Source organism: Erythrolamprus reginae, chromosome 3, assembly GCF_031021105.1.
Source record: "Erythrolamprus reginae isolate rEryReg1 chromosome 3, rEryReg1.hap1, whole genome shotgun sequence".
Taxonomy (NCBI): domain Eukaryota; kingdom Metazoa; phylum Chordata; class Lepidosauria; order Squamata; family Dipsadidae; genus Erythrolamprus; species Erythrolamprus reginae.
Window position 1 is genome coordinate 90,543,936 of NC_091952.1, and position 22,447 is coordinate 90,566,382.

At 38.6% G+C, this 22,447-nt stretch overlaps 1 protein-coding gene across 1 annotated transcript in view; it reads left to right on the plus strand.

The window, feature by feature from the left end:
- Positions 1–22,447, plus strand: part of MSH4 (mutS homolog 4) — a 73,737-nt gene that overhangs the window by 2,463 nt on the left and 48,827 nt on the right. The window contains exons 2-4 of the mRNA XM_070748989.1: positions 1,566–1,730; positions 19,622–19,785; positions 21,163–21,273. Coding sequence (XP_070605090.1) covers positions 1,566–1,730; positions 19,622–19,785; positions 21,163–21,273 — 440 coding nt within the window. The remainder of the gene's footprint in view (positions 1–1,565; positions 1,731–19,621; positions 19,786–21,162; positions 21,274–22,447) is intronic.

The window sequence follows — 22,447 nt, forward strand, 5'->3', positions numbered from 1 at the left end:
GCAGAGGTTGCTTTTTTTCTTCTCGTGGGCAAGTGGAGGGGGGGAGAGAGAAGGGAGGAAGAGAGTGTGAGAGAGGAAGAAAGAGAGAGAGAAATGATAGAAAAAAGGGGAGAAAAAAGAGAAATGAGAAAATGATTGAAGCATAGTGACAGGAAAGAAAGAGAAAGAGACAGAGAAGTGACTCTTGGTGATGACGTATGACGTCATCGGGTGGGAAAAACCGTGGTATAGCAAAAAAAACCGTGGAGTATTTTTTAATTAATATTTTTTGAAAAACCGCGTTGCAGCGTTTCGCACTAATCGAGACCGTGCTAATCGAGGGATCACTGTAAACTAAACCATATTAGATATATGAGAAATAATAATTTATTAAATACATAATTTAAGACTATAATTATAAATATGCATACGCCTTAAATGAATGACTAATTGTGGATCTGATAAGTAGAAAATAAAAGTGGAATTCAAAGGAATTTCTAAACTAGGACTTTAAGACTCTAAAAAGGCTTGGTTTCTTTCTAAACAAACCTGTAAATGATTAAGCAGTTAGAGAACAAGAAGATTCTGCTCAGTTATATTAAATTACAATTATTGACTCAAACACAAAACATGTATTTTTATAAGAGCAGTTATAGTTTGTATATGATGCTAAGCAAAATACGTAAAATTTTCTCTTTTTTTACAATTTAAATTAGCTTACCTGTTTGTTTGTTTGTTTGTTTGTTTGTTTGTTTGTTTTGTTTGTTTGTTTTGTTTGTTTGTTTTTAGTGGATTTATTCTAAATCTGGTTCCAGTCCATAGGATGATAAACAATGATATTCTAGCATAATTTTTTTACGACTAATGGAAATATTTTCACTTACACATAGATCTACTCTTAATCTTAATGTAAGACTTAATGTAAGCATACACTTCTAAATAAGCATGCATAGAATTGTTCCAAAAAGGTACATATTTTCTGCAATTTTACTGAAAAATGTTAAATGGAGAGGTACAGTATTAGTGACCTTGTTCTTTTTGTTCAGTGAAACTATATTTTCTTCCTTATTTAATGGATCTATGAATTTTATATATCTGTTCCACTGTGTAATTGAAAAGGCGATCTTTTCTGAGATGAGCAGAACCCAGTAATTTAAAAAATACAACTTTGTGACTTTAACAAGGAATACTTAGAAATTGATTAATTTCTATTTTATCTCCAATGTGGATGTCAGTAATCTGAAAGTGTCATTACCTAGTTTTCTGCAGTATCTTAGGTATCCCCAATTTTTTAAAATGTAGGTAAAAATTATCTTGAAAAGTTTAGAACTTTCATGATGTAGATGGGTTTCAATTTATACTCTATTAAAGATATATTTATACATAATATTTTAAAGTTGGATATTCCAGAACATCTAAGGGTGGGAATCCTATGGCACTCATAGGCACCAAATTTCCAAAATCTTGTTTAAAAGAATTAATTTTTTTATTAATAAATAATGTTTCAAATAACTGCCTTAGAAATAAAGAAATGCGATCACTTTATATTAATTACTTTTTTAAAATATTATTTTTATTTTTATTAGATTCATATTTTGGAGACAAGAGCTCATATGCAGAAAACATTAGCATAGTAAATATGACAAGCCCTTCTTCCACCAAGGATATAAAAATTTCTAGAGGACGGAAAACACCTCTCTCATCCAACAGACCAGGATGTAGAAACTCGACTCCTTTCATGGGATATTCAGGTAAAGAAGTTGGCTTACTTCATTTCAAAAGAAATATTCATACTAAATAGAAAACTACTGGATTTCTATTGAATCCAGATTGAAATTAATTTAGTTAACTGACTTGTATGTTACCAAGTGATTGTAAAGATCTCTAGAAGGATCTTTTTAAACTGGATAAATGGTCAACCAAGTTGCTAATATAGAGCAATTTAAGTACATAAGGTCCTCAATTTACAACTGTTCATTCAGTGACAATTCGAAGTTACAGCAACACTGAAAAAAGTGACTTAGGTTCAAGGGTGGGCTACTGCCAGAACAGGGGGGAATGCAGTGGGGTAGCGAAAATGGAGCTCCACTCCAGAGCACTCAATTTGCACAGAAAGATGCAACAATGGGAAAAATTTAAATATTTTTTTATTTAAAAAAAATAAAAGACTGATGGAGGCAGTTGTATAAAATAATGCATTATTTGGAGGTCTCTCTTTCCAAAGTGTGCTGAATGGAATGAGATTTAGAACAGGTAATCAAAAATACTTTTCACCTTGTACATTTGTGAACATTTTAAAAAGTGGTGATAGTTACTGACTTTGATGGCTTTAAAAGGGAATTGGATAAACTCATGAGGTATACTACAAGCCTCTTATATTAGCTCCAGGTTTTGGAGGGATGTGGGAGGCAACATATCCATTGCAGGAGAACTAGCTGAACAGGAGTGTCCTAAAGGTGAACATGGCTTCTTTGACACACCAATTATGATAGCAGAAGAAAGGAATAGATTGTTGGTGCATAAGTGTAGGTTATTATCAATTACTGCAATGATAGGCAAACCTATCTTTCAATAAGGTTCCTATAGGGTTCCTGCTTGGGCAGGGGGTTGAACTTGATGACCTTCATGGTCCCTTTCAACTCTAACAATAAATAAATGAATGAATGAATGAATGAATGAATGAATGAATGAATAAATGAATAAATAAATAAATAATAAAGCATTTCATTATTCTGTATTATTTACCTATAAAAACTTGGGGAAAAGGAATCCTCAATCTGAGTATTATATTGGCAGTTCTGTGTTAGCAAAAACTTCAGAAGAAAAGGATTTAGGGTTAGTGATTTCTGACAGTCTCAAAATGGGTGAACAGTGCAGTCAGGCGGTAGGGAAAGCAAGTAGGATGCTTGGATGCATAGCTAGAGGTATAACAAGCAGGAAGAGGGAGATTATGATCCCGCTATATAGAGTGCTGGTGAGACCACATTTGGAATACTGTGTTCAGTTCTGGAGACCTCACCTACAAAAAGATATTGACAAAATTGAACGGGTCCAAAGACAGGCTACAAGAATGGTGGAAGGTCTTAAGCATAAAACGTATCAGGAAAGACTTAATGAACTCAATCTGTATAGTCTGGAGGACAGAAGGAAAAGGGGGGACATGATCGAAACATTTAAATATGTCAAAGGGTTAAATAAGGTCCAGGAGGGAAGTGTTTTTAATAGGAAAGTGAACACAAGAACAAGGGGACACAATCTGAAGTTAGTTGGGGGAAAGATCAAAAGCAACATGAGAAAATATTATTTTACTGAAAGAGTAGTAGATCCTTGGAACAAATTTCCAGCAGATGTGGTAGATAAATCCACAGTAACTGAATTTAAACATGCCTGGGATAAACATATATCCATCCTAAGATAAAATACAGAAAATATAGTTGGACCATGAGGTCTTTTTCTGCCGTCAGACTTCTATGTTTCTATGTTTCTATATTCTCTGTGTATCTAGAATAAAGGTTGCCTGCTTATTGAGCTATCGAGCAATGGTCAAACCAACCATGATTGGATTAAGAAACTACGTGTTTGAGATAATCCACCCATTTGATTAGCTTAAGGAAATCCTTCTGTTTGTCTAGGGCAAAAACTAATTAAGGCATTCTTATGTTTGTTTTACCTATCCTGCCCTGACAGGATTATGTTTTGCTTGCTATGTGTAACAAATTAAACATTCCCATTGTAACTAGGAGTTGATATTTTATATTTGTACACTCAAGAAAATGATTATAAATAATAAACTGGTAAGCCTATGGGCAGAGCGTCATCCCAGAGAGAAGAGAGCTTCACACATCAGAAGCTGCTCACATAGAGAGATTTCCTGGCCCAGGGAAAACCTTGCTTAAAGAAATCATGTCTCAGTGTCTGTGATTTCTACATCTGTACAATGTGTCCAGCAAGTAGCCAGAGCCAGAAGACACCTCTGTGTGCAGTCTCTATTGGCATGGGAATAAAAATGTTTCTGTAGGCAAGAAGTGGCTTTTTTCAAGTAAAGTACCCATGCATGAACATGCACACACCCCCTCAATGGCACTTAATACAGATATGTTTGTTAGTTTTATGTTATAGAAATAATATCAGTTTATCAAATATCAAGAATATCAGTTAAAAACAATAACTGATTTTATACATCACATTGAATAGGACCTAATTAGCTAGACCATTAACTCTAACTATGACTGATATATTAAACACCTTCAAGGCTCTGAGGGTCAAATAATCCCCATTTATTTAATGAAAATAGTTTAATGAATGTAAAAGGGCAAAATGGAAGATATAGGCCGAGGGTCGGCAACATGCAGTCACCTGCATGTGACTCTTTTATTCCTCTGTTGCGGCTCCCTCCTTTCATCCCTCTGCTGCAGAGAAAAGCAGCCGGGGCTGATTCTCCAGTGTCTCATCTTTTGCTTGGTCTTGCAGGTGCTTCTTCTGGTCCTTGTTAGTGCTGGGCATGCCTTGGTTGATCAGGGAGACGCGCAACCTGCTCTTGACCCTGAGACACTGGCCTGTCTTGGACACAGGCCCTGCTGTTGCCGCTTCCATGGCCTACCTGCTGCCCTCACAGTGCCTTGCACAGCACAGTAAAATTTAGCGTGCTTCACAATGGGGGAGATGGAGTCCCCTCCTCCTTCTGGAGCCACTACAACACAAAGCCACAATGCAACCCTGCTACACTTGTCCCTGGCAACAGCAGCAGTGTCAGCCATGGCGCGAGTTGGGCCAATGTCTTGGGGTGGAGAGCAGGTTGCACATTTCCCTGAGTGACCAAGATGCACCCAGCACCAACAAGGGCTAAAAGTAGCCACCCACCATTTTCTTCTGCAGTCTGTCGGGCAGTGAGACTTAGTTAGAGATGAAATGCCAGGGAATCAGAATCGGAAAGATATATATAGAGAAAGTGAGAAACAGAAAGACACGGAGGCAGACAGACAGACAGACAGACAAGAAACACACACAGAGAAAGAGAGACAGAGACACATACACACAGAGACAGAGAAACACAAAAAGAGAAAGAAACAGAGAGATATACAGTGACAGACACACACAGAGAGAGAGAGAGAAAGAGACAGAAAGACATATATAGACACAGACACAGAGAAAAAGGTGAACAACACATCTGAGGCTGGGTGTAGAAAGAGGTGGCTAGGAGAGGCAGGACCAGGAGTGGCAAATAATTAACCACCGGTTCTCTGCCCTAATGACCTTCAAGGTAAGTAGGGGGTCATGTGACCGAGTGGGAATTAGTGACATCAAGTTGACCATGCCCCCCAGTCACAAGGATTGTTCAATTATTGGCTCACTGTGTTTTCTGTGGAAAACGGGTCCAAATGACTCTTTGAGTGTTTAAGGTAGCAAACCCCTGAAATAGGCTAAATTTAAAATGGCATTGCCAATTAGCATTATCCAACTAGCATTTTTGCAGTGTTGTTTCGAAGCAAAAATTGGGAAACAACAGGAAATAAAAACAGCAAAACTCCCCAAGATTACTTTGGTATTTCAAAGACTGGGGAAAGTGTAGAAAATCTACAGAAGAATGCTAATAGGTACTTACAGTGGTCAGAAACAAAATAAAGCATAAGGTACCATCTTGACATCTTAAGATTTTCTTACAAAGCAAGGGACCCCTTGAGTCACAAGAAACCACTAAGTGCACAGCCTATTATAAAGTGCGTGCCCGATCAGTGTGAAGAGACCAAAACAACATCTGGCAACATTTCTCTTCCTGCGATGGCCTCTTAGGGATTGCCTGCATACAGAACTCATTTTAATGAATCCTTGAGTGCTGGTAATCTTTCCATTTCCAAAGGTCTGCAATAATACAAACATTTTTGAAACTTTTTATACAGCCATCTGTAAACCTGATATGTAAATCCAATGAGAATAGGTTTTTTTAAATTCTTCAACCTTATATCTATGTCAGATATATTCATTTCCTTCAGCAGAATTATTTGGGATCAATACTTGTAATTGGCCTTGCTTAAATGAAATTATGATTCATCAAGATTCCAATACCCACTACCAACACTGCAAGATTTTTGAGCAATGTTTCTTACAGATCCCATTGGCATGGAAACTAGAAATGACTTTACAAAGCAAGCCAAGCTTTTGGATCAAGGGCTTGATAGAATTATCTATAACATTGACCTGGGCTCCCTCTAACCTGAGCTATAGACTATTGTATGTGTTTACGTGATGTATAGTATTGAAGTTTTCTCTTTAATATCAACCTTAAAAAAATCTGATTTTATGATGGACAGATTATTGAATATATGGAGTATAGAACAAGGAAGTAAATGTCTGAATCCCAACCTACCAATGAACTAGTTCACATTTGTTCTTACTGTGTCAAGGATCAAATTATACAGATCTAATCCAAGATATTGATAAGAAACTTCAGCTTAGTCAAGTGAATTGCTATAGATTTATGTTGAGCACAAAAATACAAGAATTCCTTCAGGGCTTTTTCAGAGTAGAAAATCAGTCAATGGTAGAATAGGTTTAATGCAAAATATTTTAAGCATCATTGAAAGTAATGGACTGAACAAGTCAAAATTATAAGGACAAGCCTGTGATGGATCTGCAAATATAAATGGATTGTAATCTAGTCTTTAAAGTAGAAATCTAGAATAACAACAAAAATCAAATATTTCCACTATTCAGTGACTGATGCTATATTATTAACAGCTAATAATTTTTATAGCATATGATGTATGCTCTAAAATTGTCCAGAATTACCTTGAGATAAGATGGGTAGCCTATAAGTTTTATAAATAGATAAAAATGATTTTTCTATAAATAGATAAAAATAATTTTTCATACAGTATCAAATGGGCAGGGTGGTTGGACTAGATGATCTACAAGGTCCCTTCCAACTCTGTTAATCTGTAAAGTACTGTATTTGTAAATTATGGCATTCACTATTGTATATATTAGTAGACCAAGTAGGAAAGGAATGCTACTTCATTTGTTATTATAACCTAATAATCTTAAATACTTGCTAGGGTTTCCCTCTACCTATCTTATATCAAACAGATTTGAGGAAGGAGTTTCACAAGAAGATGAAAACAATGAAAAGCCAAACCAAATACCCCACCTCAGTCTTGGCACCTTCTTGCCCATGGTCATCTGTGGCACACTCATATTGTTTGTAGTCCAAGGTACAAGAAAACAGATGCCTGAGTTCTGGAGAGCAAGATGTGGGGATGATCTAGGCATCGACTCTCTGTTAAAAAGACTTGTCTATGGACAGTGAAGGGTTGCAAAAAAATTTACTACCATACTGTGGGCATAGCTTATTGTGTGGGTGTGATTTGATGGTCATGTGATTGGGTAGGAGTGGCTTGCCAGCTATGTGACCAGATAGAAGTGGTTTGACGATCATGTGACCGGAGGTGGCTTAAAGGTCATGTGACTGGGTGGGAGGGGCTTACCAACCAAGATTGGGTAGGTGCTTGAACTCTTTTTCAGTTGATTAAGTCACATTATTTGAATAGCCACAAAAAGGACAAATGATAGACAGCATTATTTGTTGAGGAGCACAGTAACATTTTAAGGTTTTGTACTGAACCCACAAGGGTTCAGCTCAGACTAGATGGTGGGGAATGGAAGGAGTTGTGTTGTTGGTATGTTTTGGTTATGGTTATGGTTATATTATATTACATTATGTTACATCCTTCCATGCCCCACCATCCAGTCAGAGATGAAGGAAAACAAGAAAGTCTAAAAGCACCTTTGGTACTAACTTGTTGCAGATGAATTCTGCAAGAGGCAACAGTTAAGCTCAGTTGTCCTATTTTCAGACACATACCATATTAAGTATTGGTCGAATCATTTATTCACTCTTTCTGACTACCTTTCATAGGTCAGAAGATCCAAAGATGGCATTAATTTAAATATCTAATCGTGGTTTAGAAAAAAATTGTGTTCTCTCCTCAGCCAATGAAAAGTCCTTGCCACAAATAAACACAGTCACTATGCTGCGTTTACTCAGTGCCAGGCATGGCAGGATGAAACATAGCCCTCAACATCTGTTCTCAATCTCAGCCACTCAAAGTCTCTTGAGAAACCTAAAGCAAGGTTTTCATTCTCCCGTGTATAGCAATTCTATTGCCATGGCACAGTTGCAATATTGCTTCTATATTAGGAAGGGGAACATGTGAATTGCTGTTGTGAAGCAACTATCTGTCATTCATAGAGAAAATGGATGAATCAATCAGGGAGGGCTCACTTACTAGAAGCTATCCATCCAAACCCTGGTATTAACCCTTTGTGGTACTACTTTATTGTAAGGTATAATAAAAAGTTGTTGAATGCCCATCAATTAAAAAAACCCCTGATTTTGAATGTTAATAAAACAAAAGAGATTATTGTTGATTTTAGAAAGAGACGGCATAGTCATACTACACTTTGTATCAAGGCTGCAGCTGTGGAGGTCAATAGCATTAACTATCTGGAGGTACAGATAACGGATAATGTGACTTGGTCTCTACAGTATATACATTCTCTTTAGTGAAGTGTGCAAACCAACATTTGCATTTCTTACATCAGATGAGGAGATCACATCTCTCTCCTTCGGTCCTTTACACTTTACAGACGCACGATTAAGAGGGTTTTAACAAATTGCATCAGTATTTCCTTTGGTGGCAGCAGTGCCTCAGATAGAAAGTCCATACAGAAAGTGATAAGGACAGCTGAGAAGATTATAGGAATCTCACTTCCTATTATTCATATGCTTATAAGCGCTATATGCCTAGAGCATGAAGCATTGTTAGAAGGCCACACTCACCCACTTCACAATATGTTTCTCTTGATCCCCTCTGGGAGGAGGTTTCAAAGTATCCAAAGCAAGACTACTTGATTCTGTAACAGCTTTGTTCATCCCATCCGGGATTCTTTTTTTTTTTTTGGTCCTGTATATGTATACATTTGAACTAGACTGTAATGTTTCTCTGTGTCATATACATGCAGGGGTGGGCAGGAGGCATCAGGAAGGACGTCTTCGTGAGGTCAAAGCTCCGCCCATGGAATTCCCTATTGGGATTCCCCACCTCCTTTCCAGCCTCCCGACCGGCCCGACAACTCCGCGGCTCTTTTGAAAAGCTAACAGCCGGGAGGTGGGGCTTCTCAGCGTCCTCCTGAACCCGAATGCCAACCCCGAACTTTTGCCGAACTTCCAGGTTTGGCGTTCGGGAGAACGCCGAGAACCCCCCCCCCCCCCGACTGTTTCAAAAGGCGAGAGCTGGGCGGTGGGGCTTCTCGGCAGCCTCCCGAATGCTGAACCTGGAAGTTTGGCAAAAGTTTGGGTTTGGCATTCCGGTTCGGCCACCCGAACCCGAACTTTTGCTGAACGTTTGGGTTCGGCGTTCCAGCGGCAGGTTCGTAAGACGGAAAAAGTTCGGAAGAAAAGGCAAAAAATTTCCGAACTCTGGGTTTGTATCTCAGATTGTTCGTATGGCAAGGGGTTCGTATCATGAGGTACCACTGTGTATTACTGAGGTGTGAAACATAGTAGCAGTCTCAATTCACACAGCTTTTTCACCATTGTGATACGCTAAATTGCAAAACTGATTCAGGATATTTTAGAATATATTTTATTTATTTGTCAAAACATGTATAAAATAATAGCTATGTATAAACATAAACAAAAGCAAGTAAGTACTGTATAGATAAATTTGGACAATAGGACAGGGATGGTAGGCACAGTGCTGCACTTCTTTCATGTGGCTGCTGAATTTAACAATATTCTTCAAATAGACAACACTTAATGATAGTCCAGATACAAATAAGCAATCAAATCATATTAGGAACCAGCCAATATAAATTGTAAGGCTACAAGTGACAAAGTTATAGTCATGCAGCCATTTGTAGGAGGAGAAAGGTGATGGGAACAACGAGAATACTAATAGTTGTACAGACTTAGCAATTAGTTTGACAGTTTTAAGGGAATTATTTGTTTAGCAGAATGATGGAGTTTGGGGGAAAACTGTTCTTTTGTCTAGTTGTTCTGGTGTGCAGTGCTCTATAGTGTTGTTTTGTGGGTAGGAGTTGAAGCAGTTTGTGTTCAGGGTGTGAGGTATCTGTAATGGCCCTCTTTTTGACTCATACAGGTCCTCAATGGAAGGTAGGTTGGTAGCAATTTTTTTTCTGCAGTTTTGATTATCCTCTGAAGTCTCTGTCTGTCTTCCTGGGTTGCAGAACCAAACTAGACAGTTATAGAGGTGCAGATGATAGACTCAGTAATTCCTCTGTAGAACTGTATCAGGAATTCCTGAGCAGTTTGAGCTTTATTTGCTCCCACAGGCCTCCAACTTTTCTCCAACTTTCACATGGGAGAAAGAAGACTAAAAAATATGACTTTAGTAATCGGGTTGTCGAAGCGTGGAACTCATTACCGGACTCTGTAGTATCATCCCCTAACCCCCAACATTTTACCCTTAGACTATCCACAGTTGACTCTCCAGATTCCTAAGAGGTCAGTAAGGGGCGTACATAAGCACACTAGAGTGCCTTCCGTGCCCTGTCTTGTAGTCTCTCCTATATCTTGCATTTCTTCTCTACTATATACTCTATAACCTTCATTGTGTATTATTGTGTATTGGAGAAAATAAATAAATAAAATAAAGTAATCCTCAACTTATGACCACAATTGAGCCCAATATTTTCATTGCCTGGACTAATTGGGTTTGATTTGCCTTTGAGGACACCCCCGCCATAATAAGTCACGTGACCTTCAATCCATTCCCATCCATCACATGACATCTGTCACATGGTAGGCAAGCCACTCCTACCCAGTCAAATGGTAGGTAAGCCACTCCCACCCAGTCACATGATCGTCAAACTATTCCCACCCGGTCACATGGCCAGCAAGCCACTCCTACCCAGTCATATGACCAGCAAACCACACCCACAAAATAAGCCACGCCATCAGTGTGGTAGTAAATTTTTGGTGGTCCATTACTGTATACGTGTGTATAAGTGGGTATAGGAGAGCAATAGGGCAGGGGACGGAAGGTACTCTAGTGCACTTGTACTCGCCCCTCACTGACCTCTTAGGAATCTGGATAGGTCAACCGTAGATAATCTAAGGGTAAAGTGTTAGGGGTTTGGGGATGACACTATGGAGTCCGGTAATGAGTTTCACTCTTCAACAACTCGGTTACTGAAGTAATATTTTTTACAGTCAAGTTTGGAGCGGTTAATATTAAGTTTAAATCTGTTGTGTGCTCTTGTGTTGTTGTGGTTGAAGCTGAAGTAGTCGCTGACAGGCAGAACGTTGCAGCATATGATCTTGTGGGCAATACTTTTAAGGCGTCTTAGTTCTAGGCTTTCTAGGCCCAGGATTGAAAGTCTAGTCTCGTAGGGTATTCTATTTCGAGTGGAGGAGTGAAGGGCTCTTCTGGTGAAGTATCTTTGGACATTTTCAAGGGTGTTAATATCTGAGATGCGATATGGGTTCCAAACAGATGAGCTGTATTCGAGGATGGGTCTGGCAAATGTTTTGTAAGCTCTGGTAAGCAGTGTGAGATTGCCAGAGCAGAAGCTACATAGGATTAGGTTTACAACTCTTGAAGCCTTCTTGGCTATATTGTTGCAGTGGGCTTTGGCACTTAAATCTTTTGTTATTAGTATACCAAGGTCTTTAACCGAGTGGGCATTATCTGTGATAATTTGATTATTCAGTTCGTATTTGGAGTTTAGATTCTTTTTCCCAATGTGTAGGACAGAGCATTTGCTAGTTGAGATTTGGAGTTGCCATGTGTTAGACCACTTAGAAACAGAGTTCAGGTCTTTTTGGAGAGTAGTTGTGTTATCGGTGGTGTTGAAGAGTTTTACATCGTCAGTGAAGAGGACACATTTGCTTGTGATGTAATCGCAAAGGTCATTGATGTAGAGAATGAAGAGCGTTGGTCCCAGTACATTACCTTGGGGAACACCGCTTTTAACATAATGGTTATCTTTTGAGAGCTTTTAACATAATGGTTATCTTTTGAGAGCTGAATGCAATGAAATTTCATTTTTAATGTCTGCTGATTAGTCTACATTTAAAGTGACAATTTCTAGTCTAGTCTAGTCTGTTTGTTCGTAGCAAATAGCAGCATGGAAGGTTATTGGTTTTCTTCCCCCCTATACGCTCCTTTCATAGTACTCAGTTCTGTTTAGTTTTTCTCAAACTGTTCATTCAAGGTTATCTCTGTGCTCCTCTATAATATGATACCTTAGTAGAAAATTATGCTGAAGGCAGTATTATTAATAAGATAGTCAGCATATCTCTGAAGCTCTTGTAGCATTTCATTTTTACATCAGAGATACTAACAAAGATCTTCATTCTCATGGGAAAGAGAAATTGGTTAATAAATCAAGATCTCTGAAATGTAAATGAAGTAATTCCAGTTTGTATTTTGAGTACTGTAAAAGAGAAGTGCAAAACATAAAATAGATTCTAAGCTTTTATATTACAATTTTATTCAAAATTGTTACATGACCGCCAGCTGACCTAAGCAAACCTACAGAGCTTTTCAATAAATTACAAGATGCCAGAGATCAATACTGTACAATATAGTGCAGGATTATGCTTTAGCAATGGCCAGTCCTGGGAATGTATCTCAGAAATGTCAAAATTCATGGTTGTCATGGGCGAAGAAGGTATGCTTTGTGAGGATCACATACCACAATCTGCAGAGAACATATACAGTGGTACCTCGAGATACGAGTTTAATTCGTTCCGGACCTGGGCTCTTAAGTCAAGCAGCTCTTATCTCGAACGACTTTTCCCCATAGGAATTAATGTAAATAATTTTAATTGGTTCCAGCCCTCAAAAAACTCACAAAGTTAGTCTAAATTATGCAGAAAGACATGTTTTTAATGAAGAAATGTACATGTACATATAAATGAATAATGAAGTTTCTTTCACTTAACTTGTAAACTTTCTTAAACTTTTAAATTTACATATGTTCAACTTCTCTGCCACCAAATCCTGTAGGACAGAGGTCCCCAACCCTTTTTGCACCAGGGACCGGCTTTAAGCGATCAAGAGAGGAATGGGTGAATGAATGGACGGAGGGTGGGAAGGAAGGAAGGAAAGAGGGAAGGGACAGGAACAGAGGAAGGAAGCAAGGAAACTTATGAAAGGGGAGAGTAAGAGAGGAATGAGTGAAGGGAGGGAGGGAGGGAAGAAGGTGGGAAGGAGAAAGAAAAGAAGAAATAGAGGAAGGGAAGGTAAAAGAGAGAAAGAAAAAGAGCAAGAAAGAAAGAAAGAAAGAAAGAAAGAAAGAAAGGGGGAAGGGACAGGAACAGAGGAAGGAAGCAAGGAAACTTATGAAAGGGGAGAGTAAGAGAGGAATGAGTGAAGGGAGGGAGGGAGGGAAGAAGGTGGGAAGGAGAAAGAAAAGAAGAAATAGAAGAAGGGAAGGTAAAAGAGAGAAAGAAAAAGAGCAAGAAAGAAAGCTGCAAGCACCCCCCAAGCCCCCCAGGCCGGCTGCAACCTTTTAAAACACGCGCGCCGCTTCGCAGCTGTCTCCTGAAGCCAAACGCGGAAGTTAGCGTATGGCTTCAGGAGACAGCTCCTTGGCGCTTGTATCTCGAATTTGGGCTTGTAAGTAGAACAAAAATATCTCTCCCCTCCCAGCTCTTATCTCGAGTTGCTCTTAAGTAGAGCAGCTCTTATGTCGGGGTTCCACTGTACTGTACATCGGTGGGCATAGCCTTTCCTGCTTGAATAAACTAGTTTTTGAATGTTATACTCTATAGCCGTTAATCTTGATATCAGCAACTCGTGTCACTATCTTGTATTTATATATCTAGAGAACTTAAGAAATACAGTCATGACATTGGATACACTTCCATGAAAATTGCATTCATCAGATCATTTGATATTGCTTTAAAATCATAAATAAAGGAAATTGTAGAATGTCTTTGGATGGAAAGACATCAAATATTATTAAAGTTTGCTCTGAAAGTCTGATTTTGTGTTTTTTTTAAAAAAACCTACCTGTTACAATGGAGCCGGGGTGGCGCAGCAGGTAGAGTGCTGTACTGCAGGCCACTGAAGCTGACTGTAGATCTGAAAGTCAGCGGTTCAAATCTCATCACCGGCTCAAGGTTGACTCAACCGTCCATCCTTTCGAGGTGGGTAAAATGAGGACCCGGATTGTGGGGGAAATATGCTGGCTCTGTTAAAAAGTGCTAATGCTAACATGTTGTAAGCCGCCCTGAGTCTAAGGAGAAGGGCAGCATAAAAATTGAATAAATAAATAAACTGCAGATAGTTAATTCTTTAAACTTAAAAACTATAGAAAACAACACAAGACAATATACCACAAAAATAAGAATAAACTGGTTGGTATTCTCAGCTCAGAATGAGCCTTCCAGAAAACAGGACACCGAAGATAGTCAATACTACAGTATGTTTGCAGAGTAAAAGATATAGCAGAGAAACTTTTGAGTAACCCTGCACAACTCCACTTCCAACTTGCAAACAAGGATAATGTTGCTGGGCCCTGATTACTGACCCATATGGTTTGTATAAAGTTGTGCAGTATCCAAGAGCACACAACATTCATATGCAATCTGGGTGCTATAACTAGCAAACCAGATAAACAGCAGAAAAGGAAGGAGAGTGGCACACCATTGCCTTGCTTGCATAGAAGTCAACTTCTCACTGTTGCCGTTTCCAATTTATCAAGATTTGGGTTGACTTACTGACATGGTGTTTTATTTACTATTATTGTACTCAGCGCGCACTGAATCTCAAGTTTACATTTACATTTTTTTTAAAAAATCCAATTGAGTTTGCTTTACTGCTGAGCTTTGTATTGTTTATGATTGCATTCTGTATATTTGTTCATCACACTGTGGTTTACACTGCACAGTATGATGATCTCATTTTGCTTTCTTCGCCAAAAACCCATTTCAGCCTAGCTGCACCCATAAATAAAGTCTCAGCTTAAACTGAATAACCTTGTTAAAACATAATATCAGTGTTCCCAAAAAGTTGCTGAACAATCTGGTTCCCCTCAAATGTGCTGAACTGTAATTCACTGATTATTATATAATCTACTAGGTGGTTACAATAATTGGTCCAAACTGTTATTGTTTGGACCAATAATTGCTCTTGCTGTAATAATTGGTCCAAACTGTTCATACAAGAACAATTTGGACCAATTATTACAGCTACTGTGTTTTCCCGAAAATAAGACTCTGACTTATATTTTTTTTGAACCTCAAAATAAGCACTTGGCCTTATTTTTGGGGATTTCTTATTATATTGGGGAGCACAGAGCAAGACAGGGCTCCGCTTGCCTTCTTACCTGATTTCCAGCTCTGTCTCCCTCTCCCTAACCAGAGGAAATGGGAGGGGCCAGCTGCGCATACATTTAAATATTTTGGGGAGGGCTTATTTTCGGGGGAGGGCTTATTTTCAGAAGATGTCTTATTTTCAGGGAAATACAGTAGTAAATTGAAGGATTTCACCTAGGATTGAAGAATTCAGTTCTCTATTTTTACCAGAAATTTTCTTAATTTTAAGAGTCATTGAAGTGTGGTCCAGTCAGTTGACAAATTATTTTTTGAAATAACCACTTGATGTACAACATGCCACTTCAAATGGACAAAAATACAGAGAAAGGCTTCCAAACTGACCATGCTAAATAAAGCAGCCTTCCTTAACTGCTGCCCTCCAGTTGTGTGAAATGTAATTCCCACTATGTTCAGCCAACATAGTAATGTCAGTAATATGGAGGATGATGTTAAGATAAGGTATCGTTAAATAATATCCATGAAGTTTACAAATTCCTGTTTAAAAATACATTTTTAAATAATAGGAAAAACTCCTTATTTCCTGTTATTTCAAACAACTAGTAAGCATATATTCAACATCTTGGAGATAATTTACAGGAACCTAAATATATTAATAATTTGTATGACATTTGATGTTTTTGATGATTGTTGTATTTTTCTATTTGTATGTAGTTGATTAACTGGACCAGCAGAGGGCAGTATAAAATTGCACTAGAATTTTAAAATTGTTTTTATTGAAAGAGCTAGAAATATGATGTTAGTTAGGGTATAAAAGAACTATAATTGAATAGCATCTGCAGGAAAGGAGAAAAATTGAAATAAAATATCTTAAGTTAGGATTCCAGTCAGTGTTTCTGAGCTAAAATGTTAGAGACTTCTCAGGTATATAATCCTAAAAATATTACATTTTAAAAAATGTTTATGCTATTCAAAATATAAGTTCTGTTCAGATGTACCTATATAGAATTATAGATAAGGAAGGTGTTATTTAGATGATCAACTCCAATTCCTGCTAAGTAGAGGAATACAATTTAAAATATTCCAGATTAATTACAGTTTAGGCTTGCTTAATACTTATGTGATCCAGCCCACATTTAATCTTGCAAATAGGCATACCATGAGTACTTTTACAGATATTTTGTTAACATATTATTACTTCCAGAATTTTCCCACATCCATCAAAAAAGATATAATCAATTAAGGAAGACAAAATAAGAATGAAGAAGGTTAGGCTTCCAAGATAGTAACAGGATGATCTCTTTGTGATTTTTATTTAGACGTCATCATGACTACCTTAAATTATAGATATCAAAGAGACTACCCTAAACGTGATTCTTTGATCTCAATACAGGGGAGCAACCAGGAGCGGGCTACCATTCCCGGCCCTACCGGAACGGGCCGGCAGCGCACCCCCACAGGCACGAGCATGAGCATGGTTTCCAGGGTTTTTTTGCTTCTGCGCATGCGCAGAATGGGCAAACAAATGCACACTCGCCACTGCCCACCGCCGCTTGCCCCTCTACTGCCCGCTTGCTGTGCTCGCCTCTCGCTCTTGGGGTGAATGGCAGCAGCATGGGCGGTGGGTAGGCAACGCAAGAGGCGAGAGCAAGAGGCAAACGGCAGGAGAAGGCAATGCTCGCGGCAGGGCAGGCGTAGGTCCGGGGAAGCGCCAGTGGCGTGTGCACGCCCTGCATCGCCATGGGTGCTAGCCTATGTGCTACATGGCCGCCACCGAAACGGCGTTCCCTACCGTTGAGGCTGGGGCCCACCACTGGGAACAATCCAGGAGGCAGTTAGAGTCAAAGTGGTGTCAAACTTCCAGAATTTTTATTGGACATACCTTAAAACATATAACTGGATTTTAAATAGATAATTCTTGCCTAGAGTCACCTCAGTGAGATGGGTAATATAGAATTATACAGATATTGATGTCTGCCTTGAAAAGTAGTACCGAACCTCTCAAAGGTTTGCTGTGTGAGATTTGTGAGGTGCTTTTATTGCTATATCAAGGTGGTTCAGTATATAAAGTAATAGTAATAGCATTAAGTAAGTGAATTATTTCTATAGTTCCATTTGCCAACTTCTTTGCAAGGTACACTAATAAGCAATGAATTTCAATAAGGGAATGGGATACTATCATTTCTTTTTCTCTGATTCTGGGATGGAACATTTCCATGAAAATAATATTTAATTAGCCAAGACTGCAGAACAATCCAGTTTGCTTCTATTTAGTCCCTCCCTTTAGGCAAGCTAGGTAATTATATGTATTATGTGCAAAATGAATAGGTGTGAATTGAACATATTTTACTAACATTCATTCTCATGTTAGAGATAGTCTGAGTTATAAAACAATTATAATTACACAAAAGATGTTTCTGAAACCTGTGATATGGTATTTTTATGCAAATGGAAATGTTTACATTTAAATCTCATTTGAAAGAAGAGACGCCTCAAGAAAATATACAAAATGATTTTTTCAAAAACCTTGTGTTCTAATGATTGTAGCAACATAAACACACAATTAAATTGCAAGACCCAAACACTGACCTAGCAAAGACTGTGAAAGGAATTGACAAGAAGTTAATAGCTCAATATAAAGAACAATGTTTAAAGAGTACAGTACTGGAAAAATAAGTGAAGATGTGTGTTATTTGAAAAACATCCTCTAATTCTGCACAATTTCAGAAAATAACAACACAAAATATATAATTACATTTTGGGGATGTGTTTGTTTTCCATAAACTGATAATAGTGTGATGAAACAATTAGAAGACAAGTATGTTCCAGATGTAAAGACTGCATTCTTCTAACAAGAGGAAAAAGCCCCACGCAAGTTTAAATTAAAACTTTAAATATTAAATGTAAATTTAGACCTGAAGTACTAAATTTAATAATTAATCCATCAAGGAAAATCAGAATTCATATTCAGTTGTTTCCTAATTGTTTATTCATTCAATTGCTAAAAAATATAGTTTTTTTTAAAAAAAAATCAGGTTATAATTTGATACATTGATTTTTTTGCATTTGCCTACTGGCATTTTTGGGGTACTATGCCAAATTTTAAAGAGTTCTGGTGTTTCTAGGAAAATTATTTTAAACACCAGTGACAATCACCATCTGCCACTCATTATAAAAGCCATCCATTTTGTAAGACTGATCCTTGGTACTCTCTGAGCTTGGTTGTTCTCAACAGTAGGGGGAGCTAGTCTCCATGAATGGGTGGACTTTGTCTGCAACCAACCAGGACTGAGTGTGCCAACTATAAAAATTGCCCTTCACATAGATTATCCCTCTTTCTGACTCAGTCCGAATCCAGGATGCGTGCTTTGATTCCAGGAATCCATCCTAAGAGATACTCATGGTCTTTTTCATCCATCCGTCCTTGGAGACTTGCATCCACCACTCAAATCATAAGTACCGTTCCCCCTGTGAGCTCCCCAACATCTGGCTTTATGGTTGGGTTGTGGTCCTCTTGGACATTAGCCTAGCTGCCGCTCGTGCCTCTAGCTGAAGCCCGTAAGGATCTCCATTGTTCCGGCTGAGAGAGGGGGAAAGTGAGATGCAGCCCAGGGAAGCTGCATCTGATGGATTCGGAGGAGATCAAGCTTTCTCTGATTGTTTTCGGGTTCGTCACAATCTCCTTTTGCGCGGCCTGATATAGAAGGGAGCTCTCGGTGCCATTCTGTGGCTGCCCAGCTTACCACTGAACAGCTAAGGGCCAGAATTAACAGCGCTAATGGGACAGCTCTCAAGCCCTCCAAGCTTCCATTGTTACAGAAAAGAGCTTCAAATGCCGCTTTTTGGTTCCTGTGGTCGCCCGCTTCACCACTAAACAGCTGGCATCCCCCCCAGCGTGATTCCGCTCTTTATAAGGAGCAGATCCAGGACAGGACCTTTAGGGGTAAATGGCCCTTTTCAGGTGCGCAGTGGCAATTTGGAATCCTGTGATGGTTGCCTTGCCTTTTCCCCTTTTGTTCTTGTTTACTCCTCCTTTTGCTTGTGCTAGTCCCGATTGTCTTATGACTCTTTGTTTGCTTGTTAGCAGCCTTTTCACACTTACCTGCTGGGTGCTGCGGGCTCCCAGGAAAGCAAACATCAAGTGGCCAGACAGCTGGAGCTGGCAGCAAGCGGCATGGCCTATTAATGAAATGTCTGTAAGAAAACAACCAAGCTCAAAGAGCATCAAGGAGCCCTCATTTCATCTCTGAGTTACAAATATTCTCCTTTATTGATTTTTGGAAGACTTTTTCAGAGCAGATCTTAGCTCAGTCAATACTCTAAATGTATCTTTCACAGTTACATCATCTTCAGCAGTCTCCACTCACAGTATTGCATCGGTTATTGTGGCTGTAATAGAAGGGAGAGGATTTGCTAGAGGCGAAGTGGGAATGGCAAGTATTGACCTAAAAAATCCAGAAGTAGTACTATCCCAGTTTGCTGATAATACAACATATACCAAGGTAAAATCTGAATATTATAATCTTCGTGATATAAACAGCTAAAATATTTGCACTGAATTAGCAGAATTGTGTATAGCCATTGTTCTGGCCAATTACATTAGGATTCTAAATTTTTCTGATTGCTTTTTATTGACATTGGAATTGAACTTGGTTGATTGCAAAATCATTATAAAACTGAATGTGCCAAGTCCAAATAAACATATTGTTAGATATATTGATTTACAGGTAGCAGTAACAATAAATCATAATCATAGAAAATAGTGGTTCAATAGCACCTGCTCATCCAACAAGATCTAGTAAAATGATGGCGAACCTTTTTTTCACGGGTGCCGAAAGAGCATGGGTGCACGTTATCGTGCATGCGCGAGTGCCCACACCCATAATTCAATGCCTGGACAGGGTGAAAACGGCTCTCCCCCGGAGGCCCTCTAGAGGCCAGAAATGCCTTGTTTCCCAACTTCTGGTGGGCCTAGTAGACTTGTGTTTCGCCCTCCCCCCCAGGCTCCAAAGGCTTCCCTGGAGCTGGGGAGGGTAAGACCACCCTCCACCCACCTCTCCTGGAGGCTCTCTGGAAGCCAAAAATGCCCTCCCAGAGTCTCTATGCTAGCCAAAAATCAACTGGCCGGCAAACACATGCACATTGGAGCTGAGCTAGGCAACAGCTTGCGTGCCAGCAGATATGGCCCTGGTGCCACCTATGGAACCCATGCCATAGGTTCGCCATCACTGATCTAGTAGAAAGGGCTCCTTCCATATTCCTTTGTTCAGGAAAGGCCATTAACAGAGACCAATTGCTGTACCTTTTCTATATAACAGCTTCTTCCCAGTTATCCGAATTCCCCTACAACTGTCTAAGAAGGCCGTTATAACATGGTTAGTATGACAACTTCTTCTCCAACTAATAAATGGGACAGACTTCTTTTTTGTTATGTGTGTCAGAAATAAGGGAAATTTATGGAAGGCATATTTACCTTAGTACTGCCTGACAGAATGCTGAAACATTAATCTGGGGTTATAGTCAATGGGAGCACAACAACCACATTTTATGAACAAATCTAGTAGCTGTTTTCATCACATGGAAATGTTTGTCTTTGCTTTGTTCCAAAATAATTGTTAAAGCCTGCTTAACATTTGGTGATTGGCCAGACTTGACTGGATGTTCCCATCTTCCTAAGGAAAACCGAGTTTATAGATATGTAATAAACTCTCAGTCTTTCCTGCATATATTGCCCTTAGTATCTGTCTAGATGCAGAAATACGTTTTATTTTACTGGTATTATATAAGTAAATACAATATTTTTTAAAAAAATAAAGCTATGTGTTCTGAACATTATTCAAACAGACCTTTTTAACTAAACTGTCTTGTACATTTTCTAGGTTATCACCAAACTCAGGATTTTAACACCCTTAGAAATAATAATGTCAAATACTGCCTGTGATTCAGGAAATGCAACAAAACTGTACACTTTGGTAGCAGAAAATTTCAAGGTATGTTTCAAACTCCTTACTAGTTTATTTTTAAACATTAAACCATAGTTATTTCCTGATTATAAGCAAAGGATATAAGCCTTGGCTTATATCCAGATCTGGAGGCCCTCCAGCTGGAAGGCAGGAAGTAGAAATTCATTATCCATTTATTGTTTCATTACATTATGTAAAAAGATATAAATAAATGTATCTCAAGGATAGCATTTCTACATTAGATTTAAATACATCTGAACTTGCACCTAGTTTTCTCTGATTTAGAAAGACAAGCCTGATAATCTTATGGCTCCTGAAGTACCTTTCCAAGGGCCATAATTTAATATTGTCTCTGTGTGAATAGAAATAAAATAATAATCAAATGGCTATAAATAGCCATAATATAGCTGTAATAAAAATGAAGTTCCTTTTTCTCTTAGTCATTTATCTATGATATGCCAGATCAATGCTTTTATTTGGGATTACCTTATATCCTAGATAATAAATCTTTCACAAGCATACTAGCCTTGCACTGTAGAATAATATTTTAATTTCATAGGTCACCTTCCTTTCTTTTTTTTGATTTGTATTATAAAAAGAAAAAGAAGATATAAAATAGTGCTCTATTTTTCCAGCAATGACCAAGTCACAGTGTCCTAGTGTCCTTTCTGTGTTATTTCTTCAAAATGTCCCTTATCTTTTCAATCTGCATAGTGCATATCTTAAGTCTTTATCTGACTAGCAATTCAACTTCCCCCAAGAATAATCCCACACATTCTGGACCAGGTATTCCTCGACTTACAACTATAACTGTAAGTTGTAGCAGTTGTTAAGCAGGTCACCCCACGACCATGCCCAATTTTACAACCTTCCCAACCCCTGAGTGGTTGTTAAGTAAATCACTGTGTGTATTAACCAAACACTATGATTGTTAGGTGAATGCAACAAACATTAAGGAATCCATTGTCTACAATGGGTGGGGATGGGATGGAATGGGGTGGGGTGTTAGTTTGTTTTGTTTTTGCTGGAAACCAAAAGTAAACCCCCGTTTCTGGCAAAAAAAAGAAGAAGTCACAAATCGTGCTGCAAAATGGTCGTAAATGTAGACAAGCTGCCAAATCCCAAAATATTAATGCATTATCACAGGGTGGGGGATGAGGTGACCATCAGAACTTTGAAACATGGTTGTCAGTAGCCCTGG